Source organism: Acyrthosiphon pisum, chromosome A1 (assembly GCF_005508785.2).
Source record: "Acyrthosiphon pisum isolate AL4f chromosome A1, pea_aphid_22Mar2018_4r6ur, whole genome shotgun sequence".
NCBI lineage: Eukaryota > Metazoa > Arthropoda > Insecta > Hemiptera > Aphididae > Acyrthosiphon > Acyrthosiphon pisum.
Genome location: NC_042494.1, coordinates 113,511,162 through 113,531,823, shown reverse-complemented (window position 1 = coordinate 113,531,823; position 20,662 = coordinate 113,511,162). Strand labels below are relative to the sequence as shown.

The following is a 20,662-nucleotide window of genomic DNA, read 5'->3' as shown; positions in this document are numbered from 1 at the left end:
GACGGCGGCGTGTAACACGAAATTATTGACTAGATACGAGATATATAATATAATATTGTAAATTAGTAACTAGCCATGAATAATTTGATAATTACATTTATGAATGGTTTAATTCTTCCCGCCCTTCTGTTAGCAAAAGGTAGGTATATGTAATATTATAATATATCGACAGTTATCATATTATAATATAATAATAATATGTAAATATCCGTTTCATGACAGACACAGTTTTGGTTTTTCGGGTGCACTATAAGTGGCCGCGGGAGTCCGATAAATTCTTTGTATAATAAGACGATTTGGTACGATCTCTTCAAACACTGCGAATTATGTAAATAATATAAACTGCAGGGCAATAATCGTTTGATACAGTCAGCGAGTATAGATGAAACCATTACCGCGTGGGCTCATATAAGTAGATAACCAACATTTCGATTATATTACAAGCAAACACTTCATAAAACGTTTAGTCGGTAATAAACTGGGCATAACATTAAATTGCTATGTATTTCAGTTAAGACAGTGACAAACTTCCAAAAATTGAATAATTGAAAACTTTATAATAGCAATTTGGCTTATTCATATTATTATCACTCATAAAGGATACTTAATCCAAACAAATGCAATATTCTACTTTTTGGCATAAAAATGTATTATAAAATGTAATCTTTATATTATTATGCACAGGCTTAAAATTATTTAGATATCGAATAAATTAAAACTAAAATTGTTAAAAATGTTAATTCAATGTTAGAAAAGATGATACAAAATATGAAACGTATACCTAGATATAGTTAATACGTCAATTATACGGGCGGTTCCATTTTCCACCAAAAACGAGATACCGTTTTCCTCCAATGTCCATTTTCCTCCACAAAAAAAAAAAGGTCGGTTTCCATTTTCCTCCACATTATTTTAGACTGAAATTATGTCTATTTTCCTCCAATATTTTAGCCAGTGTTGTAGTATTACGTTATGTATTATAAAGATAGAGTAAGTCTAGGATCCAGGCCCTAGGGCTTGCAAACGTTATAATAACGTTATATTTGACAAAAAACGATTGAAATTTATAAACGTAATTATAACGAAGAACGAAAATCAAAAATAGTTTAATACATTAAGCCTAATAAAGAATATTTTTTATTTTTTCGATATGCATAAATTATTTATATTAACTATTTTATTATTTTATTTATTATTTATTGGAGGAAAATGGAAAGTGGAGGAAAATGGTAAAGAACTATTTTTTATTTTTTTGGAGGAAAATGGCTACGGCCAATTATACACAAGTCCTAGTGCAACTGGTAAAATATATCAACGTGGATGTTTTTGATTACAACAGGTATTTTGCCCGGGTTCTATTATTTATTAAATACATATAGATTCAACACGTTTAATTATTCATTGTTTAGGAAATATGTTTAATATGTCATGAGCTACTGTGATTGCTGTATATTATGCAGTGTTAAATATTATACTAATGAAATAAACAATTCGGTTTAGTTTCACAAATACTTAACCCTGAACATAATATCTTAATTACAACTAATTACCTAACCTAAATACTATAGATGTAGACACTTTTTGTTACACACGTTTTTAATAGTTCTCATGAGTCCCATAGAGGTCAGAGAATTTTTACCTAATTTCAGACAATAATCATAGAATAAAAACCTAATTTACGTCCTATAATATATTTCCCATTACTTTCGAATTTCTTAAAGTTGGTTAGGTGGTACAATATTTATTTATTTATTTTTATTCACAGTAGATTATAATATTATAATATCGCTTATTGAAAAAAAAAAAAATGTAATTTAAATAACGTGTTTAAACAAATTGTATAGAAGACCTACAATTCCGCCGGGATATTTAAAAGCAACTATTTTTTATTTATTTATTTTTGATAATATCAATTTAAGGAATGGTATATTAAAGTAGAAAGTGTTTAGTCGGATTTCGGCAAAATCACAATACACACCTATCCGCCTATATTATTATCATTGCGAACCGCGAGATGAATAAAATATGTACCTAATAATATGCGTGCGTCTCCGGGCGACATGCGAATTAACGATGTCTTACCGACTGAGCAGACTTCAGTAAGACGCGTACGTATATATAGTTATTGTAATCCGTGGGTTTAATCGACCGTGTAATCTAATCGTGACACGTGACCGGACGGCCGACGGGTTAATTCGTGGTCAATATAGCCGACGGTACCTACCTATATGTGTGTGTGCGCATTATAATGGTGGCTGAGATGAGGCACGTGTTTTATTAAATTTTAATTCGAATGAAAGGCGAAAAGAATGGTGCAACACGACGTTGGCGTTGGCGTCACCAAATCCCGGACTGTTAACCATTATTTAATTTTAAATAGTTATCGAGTGCGCATGAAGAAGAAGAAAGCGATTCGTTATCAACCGTTGCCATACAAGTACAACATGATAAAATTATATTAGCTAAATATTATGTTAATAACCTTTAGTCACCGATCGAAGAAATCGGAACCACATAGAATGATAAAATGCACATGGCCGATTAATTTATACTTTTTTGTTTTAAATTGATAATCTGATTATATCCGTTTAAAATTACCTTTGAAATAATATTATGCGACATGTCAATATGTCATATGTAGTTAAAACCAAATTTTGGTGCTTTATTGGACTATATTTATATCGTAATATTGTTATGTAATACCTGTATGGCTACATACGGACAAATTCCCCAAAAATGTACCTTTTTATTTCTCCCAAACGACGTTATAGCAATTATTTAAATTATTTCATAAGATTTTTAATGACTATTATTCTGATTTTAGTATAAAAAAAAATAACAATTTACATTACATTTTTATATAAAGCCAATGAAGTTCACCCTTTATTCGTTTTAAAAGAAAAATGTTATATAAAAAATTTTGAATTTTAATTATCGGAACTTTGGATTAACATTATACCATAATGTACCTATTGTATTAAACTGTCAGGTTTCATTATAGTATTAAAATAGCTAATTAATGAATCATTAAAAAATCGCGAAATACTTAACTGTGGGGACAATATAATAATTTATATTGTATTTTAATACTCACAGCTGTATAATTTCAATTCCTACAGAGACATCTGACGTTAACTTCGAGAACCCGAGTACCCACAGAGCGAACAGAGCGAACTTCACACTAACGTACGCACAGAACAACTCCAATTCATACTTAAAGTACCATTACATAAACTATAAAAATCGCTCAGATAAAAAAAGTTGAAATTTTTTCAGAAATTCCTAGTGCACACGTCTTCTAAATACAGAAAATTGTATACATTATAATATTTTTTCGCGGTGCAGTAATACGCGCTGCACGGTTCGTGCACTACCTGGGTATATAATATTATTATAGGCTATTCGACGCGCCTAAACATACATATTACATAGACATACCATAGTATATTATATACCTATTGTAGTATAGGTTTGACGAAAAAGCTTAGGTATATTGTGTAGGAAGAAAAAGCGTTAAATGAAACGACAAACGCACTGTTATAACACCCATATAGGTATAAGTAATGCAACGACTCCACGGGGCATTTGTGGTTGAAAACAAATATCTCTAAAATATTATTCAAACACGTAATGGATTTCGTAGCTCACGCGGCTGCGAGTAAAGAGAATGTACATAGGTGCCAGCAACTATATTATAATATATTATGTAGACACCTACAAACGTGCGTGTGTGTATACATAGGTATACATAGGTATATATTACTATTACATGATGGTGAAAGAATTCCAAGGAATTTTGGCTCATCGTTTCAAATTATTAAAAATAGTAGGTACTTAAATTTTTTACTAAGAATTTCATAACAAGTGGGAAGAAATTATGTATATTTAAGTGACATGTATTACAGCAGTGGACTGGTGAACTCATATTAAGACGACGGAGGAAAAAACAATTATGCGCCTATGTGTTATTTGCTATAATACTAACCTATATATTATGTTTTCGTAATGAATAGATTATTTATCGTGATTTATTAGGCATACGTGAAATGGTCTATCGAAAGATGTAGGTACTGTCGTATACCTAACAGAGAACCACGGGCTGATTGTCTATACGAGCTCAACAGTTAGTACAGCGAGAGGGGGCGAAAAATTGAAAATTCAACTCAAATAGTAAAAAAATCGTTTTAAGACATATATTATATATATATAAATGTTTGCACTATACATACATTTAAAACCGTTAAGACATATGATTTACTACATTATTATCGACATATGACACGTATACGTAGGTTTAGTTAATATTGTTCGCATAGTTTACAATTGTTCTGTACAAATAATTTCTGATGATTTTTTTGAAATATTATAATATAACCACTGTAATATAGTATACGTAGGTATTCTACCTACATTGTTAGGTACTACTTATTGATATAACAAACATGCGTAATTTGAATGCGTATAGTAAAAGTTTCAATTACAAATGCAGTTTTGAAATATTGACAACCACGTAGTAGCTCTACGTAATAAGCAGTAGCTATATTTTATACTATTATAATTTATATTTTATAATACTATATTATCTATCTATACTATCTAGAGACACAAAGAAAAAACTATACATTGCCTACTTGCGCCCCATTGTCATGTACGGATGTGAGACATGGTCCACGACGCAGGGTGACGACTGACGAGAATAAACTATTGACTTTCGAAAGGAAAATACTTAGAAAAATATATGGGCCTATATTAAACCCCAATACTGGTGTATACGAGCGAAGAAAAAGCGCTGACTTAAACAGTCTGTTTGATACAGCCAATTTAAAAGATTTTCTAAGGTCGAAAAGGTTAGAGTGGACTGGCCACGTTTGGCGTGCAGAGGGTGGATTGATAAGACAGGTACTCATCAACAAACCAAATAAAAAACGACCTGTAGGAAGGCCAAGACAACGGTGGTTGGACCGAGTAAAGGACGACCTGAAGAGTTTAAGCAATGGAGCAAGTATTGATGATGCAGAAGGATCGAGAACTTTGGAGAACTTTGATAGAAGCTGCGAAGCGCCTAAATGACGCGTAAAGCAAAAAAAAAAATAATACTAGGTATATTATATTATACTCACGAGCTTCACGTACATTTATTTCATCAAAATATCGATTGTATAGTAACGTCTGTAAACGTTACGATAGTAGGATATTATTGTGACTCGTTTCAACATTAAATCACTCTTAATTATTTGTTTCGTTGTTTTAAACAATACATATTATATGTATGCATTATTATATTATATTCCATTCTACTATATTATATTATAATACGCAAAACCGCTAAAAGTTTTCATTTATTGCGTTTGAGTTATTTCAACTAGTTCATCAGACGTCTTAAATCACCGCAAATGTAACGTAGTCGTATAGAACAATACATCATCTAACAAAATAAATCCTTATATACTTTAACAGTCAATTTTATTAATACATTGTATATATATACCTATACGTTTTACAGCGTATTTATATAAATGTTGAAAATATTACTAAATACGCAGAATTAAAATGTAATTAAAACAATTTTAAACGTGATTAATAAATATATAAATGTATAATAAAAGTTATTTAAAAAAAAAAAAACTAATCGATAAAACACAATTTGTATATTGTATAACGCTTATATATTGAAACGATATTGCAATCAAGTATAAACACACGGGAAAGTCTGTACAAATTTCTCACACGTTTTAGCGTGAACATTAATACAACTCTGTACAAACATAATATTCCGATACATAGATACTACAAAAAGCAGAACATTTTTATAAGAGAAAACACCGGTGGATTGCACATACACGCGTGTAAGCGCAGTTACTACCATTTATGGTCGAACCGTCATTCATATATTATAGATGTCATCCTTTGATAAATTCATCTTCACCGTTGCACAAAGCACCGTAAATTTAACGCAGCCACTTTTTTCGCAACAAAAATATTATTGTTGTTACTCGGAGGCAATGACTTGGTGAGTTTCCCGTCCATTTATTTTACTGTTGATGACGTTGAAACATGTGGTCCATTTGAATTATTCAATTGTCACTGATGGGGCCACATTACTTGTATATAGTTAGGTATACACTCAGTGTAAATATAATTTGTAGAGTAGTTTTAATATTTTGCTTAGTGCAGTTTGGTCGTAATCGGATTTTCGTTATTCAATCTAATCTTGGTTTTAGATCGAGTCAAAAACTTATTTGGGTCATATCAGACGGTTGGTAAAAACTAAAAGACAGAACATAAATACTATCTATCATTATTTTTATACAGTAGGTAATTTATACCTGGTTTATTAGGTATACTATAGTCATATTAGGTATAGGTATATACGATATAGGACGTTTCATATTTAGCAAATCATTTGTATAAGTAGATGAATATAATTTTGCGGTTTGCGAATAAACATAGGTCACGATTATTCCTACTCGTGAAAAAAATAAATAAGATTTCTGCATTCTGATTTACGCGTGCTAAACATTTTTGAAATATTTGACCCAAAATATGCTTATATATACTACATGGATACACAATCCATAAGACATAATGTATCATTCACTTTTAATAAAACAACAAGAACCTGTTTGTGAGACATGTCACATTTATAGTGTATACCTCTAGCGTGACCATTTCGTACGATAAGACAAAATAGCAAAAAAATAAACACAAAAACGTTGGTATTTCGTATGTCCGATTTTCATTGCAAATAAATAGGTTGGTCAGCGTAATGTGTACTTATAATGCAGCTGGAGAGGTGAGGTTAGGTTAGGACAAACTATAGTCGTGTTAATCACGTTTAACGATATGTGTTTTTGAAAACATTTTGTTATAGCGAAGAAGTTCCAATATTTTAGTTGGGACTTGAGTGGGCTACAGTGCCATTGCAAGAACTATTAGTGTCTTTAAGTTTATAAACAACGATAAATCATAACATTGAAAAAACCGAATTCTGGTGTTTTGACAGTTTACTCCCCTCCCTCACAAAAAACATTTTGAGATTTATCTAAAAATGGCACCTGAAATAATAAATACTCTATATATTCACTACCTACACGACACTACTGAAAAGTTCTAAAAAAGAAGAAGTAAAACCATTTAATTTTTTATATTGACCAATTTGCCGCGGCTCTTCAAGAATCTGAAAAATCAGCAGATGACACATATTCCACGTCACCATTCGTTGGATTGAATTTGTCACGCCGAAGACATCTCGGATACTCTAACGATCCGTACATGCCGGTGTCGACTTCCATTGCAAGGCCGTCTCGTCACTTGCATTTCCGGAAGCTTGAATTGTACAATGAGTGACGACTGACGATGTTTTTCTGGATCCGTTCGACCAAAGGACAGTAAGTCGCACAGTCGGACACTTAACCGAACCTATCCCAACCTAACCCAGAGGGCCACAACAATCAACCGGTGGCCGACTCTACTCCGTCGTACACGGCTATTTATTATTGCGGCCACATGATATACATGGTAACACTGAACGTATGTTATTATGAGTATCATTATTATTGTTGTTTCACTGCATATTATACACACGAACGCATGATGGACGTATAATAATAATAATAATATAATCACGTGGCGGTCGAAGAGTCAGGTAACCCGAACCGGTCGCCGATAACGATTTCGCGTCCGCCGACCAATGTATATTATTATATTATTATTATGTTTATGTACCTACATAATATATTCTAATGTACCTATACGTGTATTGCACACTCGCCGCTGTTAAAAAAAGGGTACACACTGCTGCAACGACGGTTGGCTGGCCGGCAGTCGCACACTAACCCACATAAACCGATGACGGCAATGATGATCAATGTGCGGCGGATACAGCGAAACATATATCATTTATACCGAACAACAAAAATAAATAACCACGGACCCGAGACAAATATTACCGGAGGCCACACGCAGAGTGTATATACAATTTGATTTGCGAGCAACGTCTCTCGGAGTGGTCGAGCCACTGGTCAACTCTTGGTGTTATGTTATAGTTGTTTTTTTTTCTTTTGGAAGCGAAAAAAACGCCGTCGCGATGGTGTTAGGACGTGACACCACGAGCACGCGCGACTTCGTGGAGTATTCACTGGCAGTTTTATGTTATTATTGTTAGTTGTAGACTGAAATAAAAACAAACCGTGAAACGTGCAGAGGAAACGGCGAATTTAATGATGTTTGGATATTGAAAATCTCGAGAAAATATTTATCATATTATACACCACGTACGATTTGCGAAAATTGTATTGCATTGCTGTATTTGTTCTATAAGATATAATGTTATATATATAAAGTCGACGGCGATCTAGATCCGCGATTTTCTTAAGACATCACAGTCGAGGCGGAGACGTGATGTCCCGAAGGTTTTGACGTTGATTTTTGATCGAGTTAAGTAAACCTATCGTATACGAACATGATTGCTTTTTATTTTTTGTAGTTAAAACTAAAGTCAAAAATCAAATGAAAATGTACTACAGCCTAATATTGTGCGGTTCGCCACAATCCAATTTAAAACTTGTATTCGGTGCAGTATACCTGTACCTACTCGGTCGTCTTAGTCACTATTAGTCGTTTTATGCGTCGTACATTATATTATAATAATATAACTAATCGTTGTCGACGATTTTAAGTTTTTACTTTGATTTATACATCGATTCACCTGCAGCCGACGGCGATTTATGTATAGATCGGCAACGAATCGTAACCCGTATAGCTATATACTGTCATTCCGCACTATAATATGATACACGTAACATATTATAATAATATTGTCCGCTGTTGGTCGATGGAAGAACTTGTGGTGCGTAAATCGTTTGCAATCTTATGAATGACTCGACCGGTTAGCTGCACCGTCGAGACGCTGCTCTTGGGTGGGGCGATCGAGGAATGTGCGCGATTTATGATCCACTACGCCCGACCCAGATGCGACCTAAATTAACAAAGTATTGCTTTAATTTTTAAGTCTCACGGCACAATACATGTGTGTGTGTGTGTGTGTGTGTGTGTGTGTGTGTTTTCTTTCACAAACGATCGTTAAACGATATAATATCATTTCGATAACGTCATTATTAACGGAAAATATATAATGCTACAGCGGCTGATGTATCTGCTACAGGTTGTAAGCGCGCCAAACCCCCTAGGAAAATCAATTATTGCCCCGTTCACAGCTCTCTCACCTCAATTATTGTTATTTTGTGTACGCACTTACAAATGTTCTTAGTTAAATATATAGGCAGATTTAATGTTATTTTATGGTAATTCAATTCAACATGACTCGATTCTGTCGTTACGACATCGCCGTTCGACCCAGTTCCCGGAAATCGTTGCCACCACCGGTGCGTGACGACCGAAACATACCGTTCTATAAAGGATAATTTGAGCGCTCAAATCTCATTAAGATTGGTGACCATTTTTAGCCATTCTGATCGAATACTAGTTCCTATAATAAATTTACAGTTCTTACTCCAAAGTAAACGCCTGCTATTAAAATTGGTGTAGCATAAAATATTTCCCTACAGTAACGATCATCTTTTTTCCCCTTTCACTTGTATTAATCGGAACTAATTAAGTACAGATGAACTATGTAAATTATTAAATTTAATTAATCGATTTAGTTGTATCCATAACAAATATTAAAAATAAATTTACACTTGACAGTCCAGCATCATTGCAATATAATATTATTAATATAACTTAAAAGTACCTATGTATAATGTATATATATTATATTGCACTGTTGGCGATAACTTACAGAAAATAATATTACATAATATATATTGTTAATCATATATTTAGTAACCCTGATTATAAAATAGATGTATAATTAACATTGACTGATAAATTCATGTCATGCGATGAATCCTGCAATTCTTGCTTAAGTCAAATTAAAAAATGCTACCTGCAGAGTTATGGCGTTAGATATACTTCACGTGTTCTGTCTTTGAAATGTGTACTTTTTTTCTTAAATCCGGGTCGAGATAATTATGTTTATAAATTATAGAAACGACGAAATTAACTCATAATCTAAATTGAATATTTATAATAATATGATGGTTATTAGATTAACAAAGGAGTAAATTATCAACATATTTTTTTCACCGGCAACTGCTATATATTATTATTTATTACTTATTATCGATCATCGTTGATCATCAGTATAATTTAGGTCTCGATTCGTACCGCAATTCACTGAAGAACACAACAGTATGCAGAACAATATGCACCATATTGTTCATAGATACTCCATCCCCCCCTCCCCCCCAAAAAAAAAGACAACAATAGCCTGATCATTATTGTACTAAAATCTCGGGTGGTTCCATTTTCCTCCAAAAACGAGTACCGTTATTCCTTAGTCCATTGGGTGTTTTTTTAAACTGTGGGGGAGGGTACTATGAGGTGAAACACGTGTGTGTTGTTTAGGCAGATTTCCATGTGGGCTCCCGTAGGTATCTGCCATACCCGGGTGGGGGATGGCGGCACTTGTTCTCCGAGCACCGTGACTTGCCCGAAGAAAAATGCCGCCCGCGGCCGAGGTATCGCACCAGCGCCGCGGCCGGTGCGCGTCGCAACCTACGTCTTAGTCCACTCGGCCACTCCGTCTCCCTATAATATATTATGTAGTTATGTAACGAAAATAATTAAGATTTAAAAAATCTTGTAACTTGTAACCCAACACAGCCATAGGTGAGAAACATTAGCAAGATATTATAAAAAGTAAATAAATAAACAATCTATTAATAATTAATATAAGTGGCTTTTACGGTTCTAAACAATCAGCGCACTTACCAGTCCGAACAAATTGGGTCAACATGATTTTGTGTATTAAACCACAAATTATGTATCAACGGAAACCTATTTTTATTTCCTATAACATCATTATGAAGTTTCAATACGCAATACTATGACTGGCGATTTTCTATTGTGTCATTCATTGGTAATGGAACGTAATGGATTTATGTAAACCTTACTTGTGGAGCGGACAATATTAGTCAAATTAAATGTAGGTATGGTATACAATATACAAAATACATGAATAATTCATATCGTGATTAAATTATATATTTTTAATTATCAATTGCATTTGTTTTCTAATTTTTACCAAGTATAAATAATATTGTGACATCGTCGATTGCCCAGCAGAAAATCATCCCATACCCACAAATTCAACACACTTCATCGTTCTTGTTTTGTTCCTAAGAAAACGAAATATAGAACTCGAATAGGAAGTGCATAGAAATGAGAATTCAATTTAAAAATCACCTAATACTTATACTAGTATATGGCTTCATACATAATATATGAAATTTAAATCTATTCCAGCCTTAGGCAATAGATTCTAAATACATATACAAATTAATACCACTAAGTATAATTGTACACCTGTAGGCTGTAAGTATTTTAGGAATAATAAAAACAAAACAATATAAGTAACAACTGTCAACTTTTAGAAATTACGTTGCTTTCACAATATAGATAGCCAAATAGGTAACCACAATGAGGAATAACAGTGGAAAACATAAATACCTATGTTTAAGTAAATGTGAATTAATATTCTATGTATTTGCGTTTTAGGTGATATATTGCTCAATGTAAAAGATAAAAATCTTGAAAGGATCAAAAGAGATGGTGGTAAGTTTTTATCAGATTACAATCTTTTTGTACATATTAATGTAAATTAATTATAAAATAATTATGAACATAATAATAACATTGGTAGAGGTTTGTTAAGCCATTTTATGGAACGAGTGAAAATTAATTAAATGTGTATAATAACCGAATAAAATAAAACTTTTGTGTAGGTACGCACATAATATTATATTTTTCGTAATCGTATTGTTTTAAAATGTTATAGTATATTTTTATAATTTTTTCCAGTCTAAATGTTGCTTAAACTTTTATTGATCAGAAATCGAGCATATTTTACGATAATTAATAGGTATTGTAATAATATAATTATTGTTTAAACTTTAAAGGATATATATTATTTTGACTAAGGACAAAAAAAAAATAAAAATAAAAATAGTAATAATAATAAGTTGGTTTACATTTAAACATATAAAATATATAGTTATGAGATAAATGGCTAGAAATTCGATTACGAAACATACCTATTAATTATTAACTATTGTTGTTGTAGTATAACAATATTGTTAGATTCTGAGCGGACCGAGGACGCTAGTGGTTTTACAATGGTGCTTATTTATTAATTTTTTTATCCTGTATACAATATTTCTACCAGAAGGAGTGCTTCGATTTCAACATATAGTATCTTTTAGCAAATTGGATCGAATTGGATTATTTAGAGAGGTCATTTTTTGATTTTCTCAATAATTATATTTAATACCACGGGAAAAACTACTGACAAATTACAAAAAAACCGCTAAAAATCGGATTTTAATTTCTAACGCTTTGTATATCACCATAGAAACGAATAAAAAAATTATAATATTATAATATTAATTCAACTTCCTATCTATAATAAATAATAACAATATAAAATATCCGGACTGACAAACCGTCTACGCTCAGAATCGTTTTTCTTATACAATGATATTATATCATTAAATTCAAGTTTAACACAATCCATTATACATCAACCCATTTTTAACCTACTGTACATCAGAGTGACATCCACTTACTTGACTTTTTTAATTAACATATTGAAAATATTAAAATAATTAGTTCTGTAATCAACTTGTAACTGTTCCATGATAATATTTATTTTTTTGAATACCTATATCAAAGATTTTAATCATGAGCCACAGTGAATAGTACAATTGGTTAGAATATAAACAAAATATAAAGTAATGACTATTGATTGACATCTAAACAAAAAATTAAAGATAAAATACACAAAATTATATAAGGAATACCTAATTAGTTTGATTTTAATTAAAATATTAAAATATTTAAATGTCTTATTCTACATGCTATAAAAAGTATTGATTTTATACAAATATGTAAAAAATTAACACAAATAAAAAAAGTAAATATATTTGTATTTTTTAAAAATATAGAAACTTCAAAATAAAAAATCAACAAATTTAAATATATTAATAGGTAATGATAAATTATGAATTTAAAATTCCTTATTTTTTCAACTTAATTTTCAAATAATTTAAAATATAATAATTAAAATTAAAATAAGTTTAAATATAATTATGTATTTATATGATTCACTCGTTCTAATAATTGCTGCTTTACTTTTGTATATATAAATATCATATTATGTACTGATGTATGTGTAATTTCTTGTCTATTCTGTCGCTCTAACTTTGCTACCCCCCTATGGTTTAGATGTGACTGTCCTGTTGGTGGACGACAATGGCAAGAAAAAGACATCCCCGACACTTGGATTATTGTCTTCCATGGCACGAACATTTGTCCAGGATGGTGTTACTACTGAATATGCAACCCACGTTATTGGGACCACCGTTGGTGACCGTTATGCACATATTGTCAGTACTGGTTCTCGAGTATTTTATGACAATATTAAGCCAACGAACCGACATGACACCCCAGATATTAACTTGCAAACAATATTAGATAATCTAGGGCATCCACAGGTATTTGAAAATACTAAAGAAGAAGAAGAAGAAGAAGAAACAAATTTAATTAAAGGAAGAAAACTTGAATTGTCAACTACTCCAGAACCGATTGACAAATCAAATGTATCTGTTAGACAAGAAATATCAGTTAGAAAACATTTTACTCCAGATTCCATTAAACCAGCAAAGGTGAATGCAAAAAATGGATTGCCGACATTTACAGTAAAAAATAATGATGAAGATTATTTGCCGCCAGTGGAACTTACAACCAAGCGTGATGACTCATTTCGAAATAAATTAAGATCATCAAAGAATTTATTTAGAAATGGGCTCAAACCAGTAGAAATTAAGAAATATGAAACCGTCACGTATTTTGGATTTGCAGATTTTATGACGACAGTTGGCAATACAGTTATAATATTTATGCCCAAGACTCCAGCAATACCTGAAGCCACCGGTATAACAAGCATTAAAGGTGAAGCAACGCTTCGACCAGAAGATATAATAAGTCCAACAAAATCTATAACATTACTTTCCACTAAAACATTAGAACCTACTACGGAGAAAGCCGAGTATAGTAGTATAATAGAGTCTAGTATTGCAACAACAGAAGAGACAATGGCCTTACCAACAGAACCACTATCTCGTCGCATTTCAGAAACTACAAGAGTGTTTAACAATGAACAAGAAGCATTAGGATTATTGAAAACAATTGGAGGTGTGGATGTTATCGATAGTAAAACCACCAGACTTACTACGTTCTTTTATGGTACGTATATTAATGGTAAATATACACAGCTGGAACAAACCGTATCAACGTTACTATCAAAACCATCACAAACAACTAAGCCATCCAAAATTGAAATACCGATGACAAAAATTCCTACAACAACTGAGTCTCAAATAACAACAGAAAAAAATATGAATGAAATAACAACTGAATCTGAAGAAGACATTTTCACGACACCTGAAGAAGAAATTGTATCGCCAACTTCATCTACCGAAGATATATTGTATAAAACATACACATACTTAACAACTTTCTTTATACCTGTAGATGACAGTTTAACTACTACATCTATAAGGTCAAGGGTTGTACTGTCACCAGAATCTACCCATATGATTGAAAACACAATGACTACAACTACAACTACAACTGAAAGTATTCCTACAACTACAACTACAACTGAAAGTATTCCTACAACTACAACTACAACTGAAAGTATTCCTACAGCCACAACTACAACTGAAAGTATTCCTTCGACTACAACTGAAACTATTCTGACGACTACTCCTGAGGAAGACAATATTAAATACACTACAACTGAGGAGATGACGATTACAACTGAAAAAGAATCTGAAGATAAAGAGATTTCTGAGTTAACGACTATTCCAATGAAAGAGGAAGTAACAACAGAAAAACCTATTATTAAAGAAACTAATGATGAAATGGTGACTGAAATGAGTCCTATAACTATAAAACCACAAGAAGTAGAAGAAGAAGAAGAAGAAGAAGAAGAAGAAGTGGAATTGTTGTTTAAAACATTATACACAACCTACACGTACTTAACAACCTTTTTCCAAGAATCAACTACAAGTGTTTTAAGTAGAGAAGAAGTTGTAACAAATATTATTACATCCACTTTAGAAAAAGATTTTCTGGCCACAGATCCTGCAGTAGCTGGACTTTTTGACCGAGAAGAAGGTAGCTTACTGAATACAATGGTACGCGAGACTGCAAGAAGTCCAAGAGTATTAGCTACACGCGTCGGTTCAGGAAGACCATCGTCTGCTTTTCTGCATAAGCCAGTTGATGATTTATTTGCTTCTACTTTAGACTCTGTAGACTTCAAAAGAGAGTTAGCCACACCTCCATTAGATGATAGTATTGTCAAAACATTTTCAAAAACATATACCTACTTTACAACACTTTCATCAGATGGATCGACTAACCTTAAAAGTCACACTGAAGTATACACTAATGTTATTAGGCCATCAAATATTCCACTTTCGCAAATCATTCAACCCACAGTGGTAAAAAATAAAATCAAACCTACATTATTAAAAGTACCAAATACAACGCCAGAACCAATGGATGATCCAGAAGCTGTAATTGAGGAAACAGAAAAAGAAGGAATAGATACCAAAAGAGATAAAAATAATGAAACATTAGTTACACCATCTTATAAATATGATATGACAATTACTAGAAACCGCACTAATTACAATACTATAGACGACGAAAAAGCTTTGAATGACGTAATTGGTGAATCGGTGATTACAGATACAAAGTCTATCTCATCAAATAATATTAAACGAAAAGTTTCGACTGACGAAGATGAAGATATGGAAAGTTCTGAAACAAATGAGAATATTGAATCATCTCCAACACATCAATTACAAACTAGTTTCACAACATATACGTATTTCACAACAATTTATAAAGGAAGTTCTTCTAGTGAAGTTGTTAGTCGATTTGAAACCATAACAAATGTTGCCTCTCCAATCGTTGAACCAACAGATGTAGATACTTTAAATAACGAAGAAACTACATTACCAGTTACTTTTTTCACTACTTACACCTACTGGACTACCCTTTATAAAGATGGCAGTACATTAGTAACTAGTCGAGAAGATACTTCAACCAATGTTGTATCATCTTCTGTTTCTGACAGCGTTTTAATAACACCCACAATCAAACCATCATCTACTTCTAAATTAATAGCCACTGAACAACTGAATCCAACAAAACCTACAACATTTTTCACGACGTTCACTTATTTTACAACGTCTTATCTTGATAATGAGACAGTTGTGAATAGTAGATTGGAGACTGTAACTAATATATTAAATACAACAGAACCCGAAGAGAATATGAACAACGACGATGATGCTGAAGGTGAAGATAGTGTTATTAAAACCACACCAGGGAAATCATTAAATAAGACTATACCAATTACAGTTTTAAAACCCACAGGATCATTGTCATCACTTACAACTCTTAAAGTCAACAATGGAGAAACCACATTATACTCAACAGATGTGTATGGTACTTACATTGATGGGTTATATGTACAAATACTTGAAAGTAAGTCAAATATTATTAAAAACACATCACCAGGCGATGTAAAACCTAATGGTAAAAGCACTGGAGTTGTAGCATTAAATGAAGGTAAAATCGTTGATGCTGACGGAGTAAGTACTACATTCTATACAACAAAAGCACTTGGTACTTATATCGATCAACTTTATGCTCAAGTTATTGAAAGTACATCGTCAATCAAGGTTAATGACAAAAAAAGAATTGGTGAACCTTCTACAACAATTTTAGGTACTAAAACATATCGTACTGGTTTAATAAGTTTAATTGAAGGTACTAGTGTTAAGGATATAAGTACAACTTATTATGAAACGAAAGTGATAGGTAAAGTTATAGATGGAAAATATACCCAAGAATTTGAAAGTGAATCCAAAGTTAAAATAGGAGTTCAACCAACTGTGGTTCAAGAAATGAAAGCATCTTCTACCCAACTTAATGAAATTTTTCAAAGTGAAATTCCAATATCACCATCACCTGCAACAATTGAAAGTTCACAGGGCGAAAATGGATCTACAACAGAAAAAAGTGAAGAAACAGATGACGAAAATTCACCTAAGAAGAAAACATTCCCCGTAATAAGACCATTTGCATCAAGACCTAGACCAACTTTTCAACCGAAAAAGAAATCTACCGATAGTTTGAGCGCTGCTACTATAAATAGGAGTATAACACCAACTATAGTTGCAACTCCAGCGTTGAAAACAAATGAAAAAGGTTTAGGACCTTCAAGTAGAAACCGTTTTTCTGGTGTCAGAAAATCAAGTACATCGCCATTATCTGAAATAACACCAACACCATCGAATAGTCGAAAATATTCTAGGTCTAAGAGTGTTAATACACCAATAGTGTCTGCCTCAGTTAGTTTTAAAAGTAGAACACCTTCATCGTCATTAAAAATATCTCCAACAGCTTCCGTGTCTAGTTTTGGTGGTGCTAGAAGAAGCAGTTTTAGTCAAAGACAAACAAGTTCAAAACTACCAGAATCAATAACAAAAAACTCTTCAACATCATCACGGTTTAGAATACGACCGACAGCATCATCTAATTTTAATCGATTTTCAAGTACATTAACAACAAGTACGGAGGAAGTACCAGATAACAACGAGGTAAGCACATCATTAGTACCTGATGAAACTTTGCTAATTTCTAATAACGAAGAAGATGAAAGTATTACTGTGCCATCAACAACATCAACAGAATCGTCAAGAAGAGGAAACAATCCATTATTGAAACTTCGACGACCTCCATTACAAAAAACTTCAATAACAACACAACCACCAAGACGAAATCCGGCAAGAACAACAGTAAGAACAACGACAAGTACAACAACTACTACACCTAGACCTCAAAGACCAAAAACTCCAAGTCCATTAATTACACGTAATCGGCCTAAGCCAGTAAATGGATTATTTCCATCTAGAGGTTTTGGTAAAAAGGAACAAGAACTAGAAGTAACGAGTGAATCAAATCTTGACGAAGAGAAATTACAACAAGAAGTAAAACCGGCTGAAGATTTTGATGATAATATAGATAGCGCGGTGACACAAGTTGAAACACAATCAAATGCAGTATCAGAAACTGAGCGACCATCAAGGGGAAGTCGAACTTTTAATAATAATCAAGTTCAAATCAGACCTTTTAATAGTAGAAGAAGTAGAACAAAAAGACAAGTAGAGTTTGGAAACAAAAATGATAATAGCAGAAGTTATAGAAGTAGACAACCAGTTAAAAATACGGCTGTGGATTATTATTATGAAGATGAATATGTGGAACAAGACACTCCCGCACCAATAAGGACGCCTCCTCCAACAAGAAGACAGCCAAGTAGATCTAGACAACAACAACAACAACAACCACAGCAACAACAACAACAAAGATTAACACCCACCACATCTTCTTCTAATGTTGGAAGATCACAGTTTACTTTACGAGAAAAGACTCCAACAACAATGGCTCCAGCGACTACATCAAGGTCATCGAATTTCAGAAGAACGCGGCCACCTGTACCACAAGAAACAACTACGTCGAAAAGATTATCTAGATTAAGATATCCGACTACAACACCAGAGCCAGTCCGAAACAACCGCCGTTATACACCTTCAGTTCGTAGACAAAATACACGAACAAGATTCAGAGAAGATGTGAACACATTTTCTAATACACAAACCATTTTCGATGGGTCAATCACAGTTACGCATAAGATACCAACCGAATTAACAATACCTATAGTTATTGGGAAAAACACGGAATACAAACAAGTATTGACGGCAAAGCCCAGTATTGAAATACTTGGACCTCATCAATATAGTACTGTAGCAGGTAAAAATGGTTATCCAACAATACAACTTGTTAGAGAAGTTACAGAAACATTACCAAATGGAGCGACTGAAATAACCAAATTTGTTATTTACGAACAACCAACAAGTAGTATAACGTTTACTCCCACTTATATAAGAGGAAGAAAAACATCTTATTCTCATATAATTCCTAGTACCATATATGAAGTGAAACCTGAAGTAAACACGATTCAGCCACAACAATTAGCTAATGCACCATTAGCCAATTTATTGTTGTCACAACTACTATTAGGTAACTTAGGAATTCAGCCCACAGTAAATCCATTATTAGCCTTAAATTCAGCTATGGCTACACCTCAGTTACCAACAACTGAGTTTAAGACGAAAAGTACAACTTATGTGACTACAGTTACCCACTCTACGTCAACAGTATTGCCAATAACTTTTAGAGGAAAAGTCATATCTACAACAGTAATTGACAGCTCTACAAATGTTATTACGGCAACTGAATATATTACTGAAACAATAGTTACTACTCCTACGGTCCAACAATCCAATAATCAACTAAATACATTATTATTACCTGCTTTACTTCAAGCTCAATTATTAGGACAAGTCACTACAGCAAATACTTTAATTGGCAGTATTGATTCTACACAAGAGGAACTTCTTCAAGAGTTAATTGAACCAACCCCAAAGTATGAAGATTCCTCATCAAAAGATGAAACTAAACCATCAAAAAAAAAAATAGTTACCAAAAAACCCCCAGACCCTGCAATACAACCTGCGGAAGCAAGTGTTGTGACATTATATGTATCGGGCAAAAGACCAGGAGAATTTAGTACTGTTCTATCAACTATAAATTATGATGAAACGGCAACCGTTCGAAAACGTGAAGTAGAACCTTCATCAGTAATGGATTTAATGGCTACTGAATATGATGATATTCTTTTATCATCTACTGACGATGAACAAATTCAAAGATATAATGAAGAAGAAACTCAAAGCTTAGAGAGTATATTAGGCGATGTGAGTAAAAATGTAAAAATTGAAAACCGTGCTACAAAAGTCAACGTAGTACTTGTTGAGCCATCTTCTCAGCAAAATCAAGAAACTACCGGTCATTTTTTATTGAAAGGCTCCGCTGATACTCCAGTTCAGCGGGAAGTCGTAAAATCCAAAATCTGGAGTTCACAAAATCGAACAAAAAGAAATACGCCTAATTTTCTACCCACCAAGGACGTATTTCTGTTTGATTTTCCAAAAAAACCGAAAAAAAACTTAACCCAAAGCATTTTGTATAATGTTGGTGATAGGGAAAATTCTTCTTTTACTTTATTCAAAATTCCACAAGACTATAATATTGACGCCAAAGGTAAGATGTTATTCTATAATAATCCTTGATATGAATTTTGATTTAATACTTAATTTTTCTTATTACAGTAGATGAGCAAAGGGCATTCGACGAAAGGCGTTTTAATTTTGCTACAAAAAAGATGAGTAATGGTGTCGAAGTAATCGTTGCTGGAGATAAAAGTACATATCCCGGTCAAGCTAATGTACTAAGGGTATTACCTACATCACAAGCTAAGCCCATAACACTTGCTCCAAGCACGTTAACTGATCATATGCTTATGATGCTACCCCACCCCATCAAACAAGTTTGTTTC

At 32.8% G+C, this 20,662-nt stretch overlaps 1 protein-coding gene across 2 annotated transcripts in view; it reads left to right on the top strand.

The window, feature by feature from the left end:
* Positions 1–20,662, top strand: part of LOC100164906 (mucin-3A) — an 82,585-nt gene that overhangs the window by 53,555 nt on the left and 8,368 nt on the right. Inside the window, exons 2-4 of one of the 2 annotated variants that reach the window (XM_008186022.3) lie at positions 11,620–11,676; positions 13,345–20,367; positions 20,439–20,653. In XM_008186022.3, coding sequence (XP_008184244.1) covers positions 11,620–11,676; positions 13,345–20,367; positions 20,439–20,653 — 7,295 coding nt within the window. Of the gene's footprint in view, positions 1–11,619; positions 11,677–13,344; positions 20,368–20,435; positions 20,654–20,662 lie in introns of both variants that reach the window. The other variant, XM_008186021.3, reaches the window with a different exon arrangement.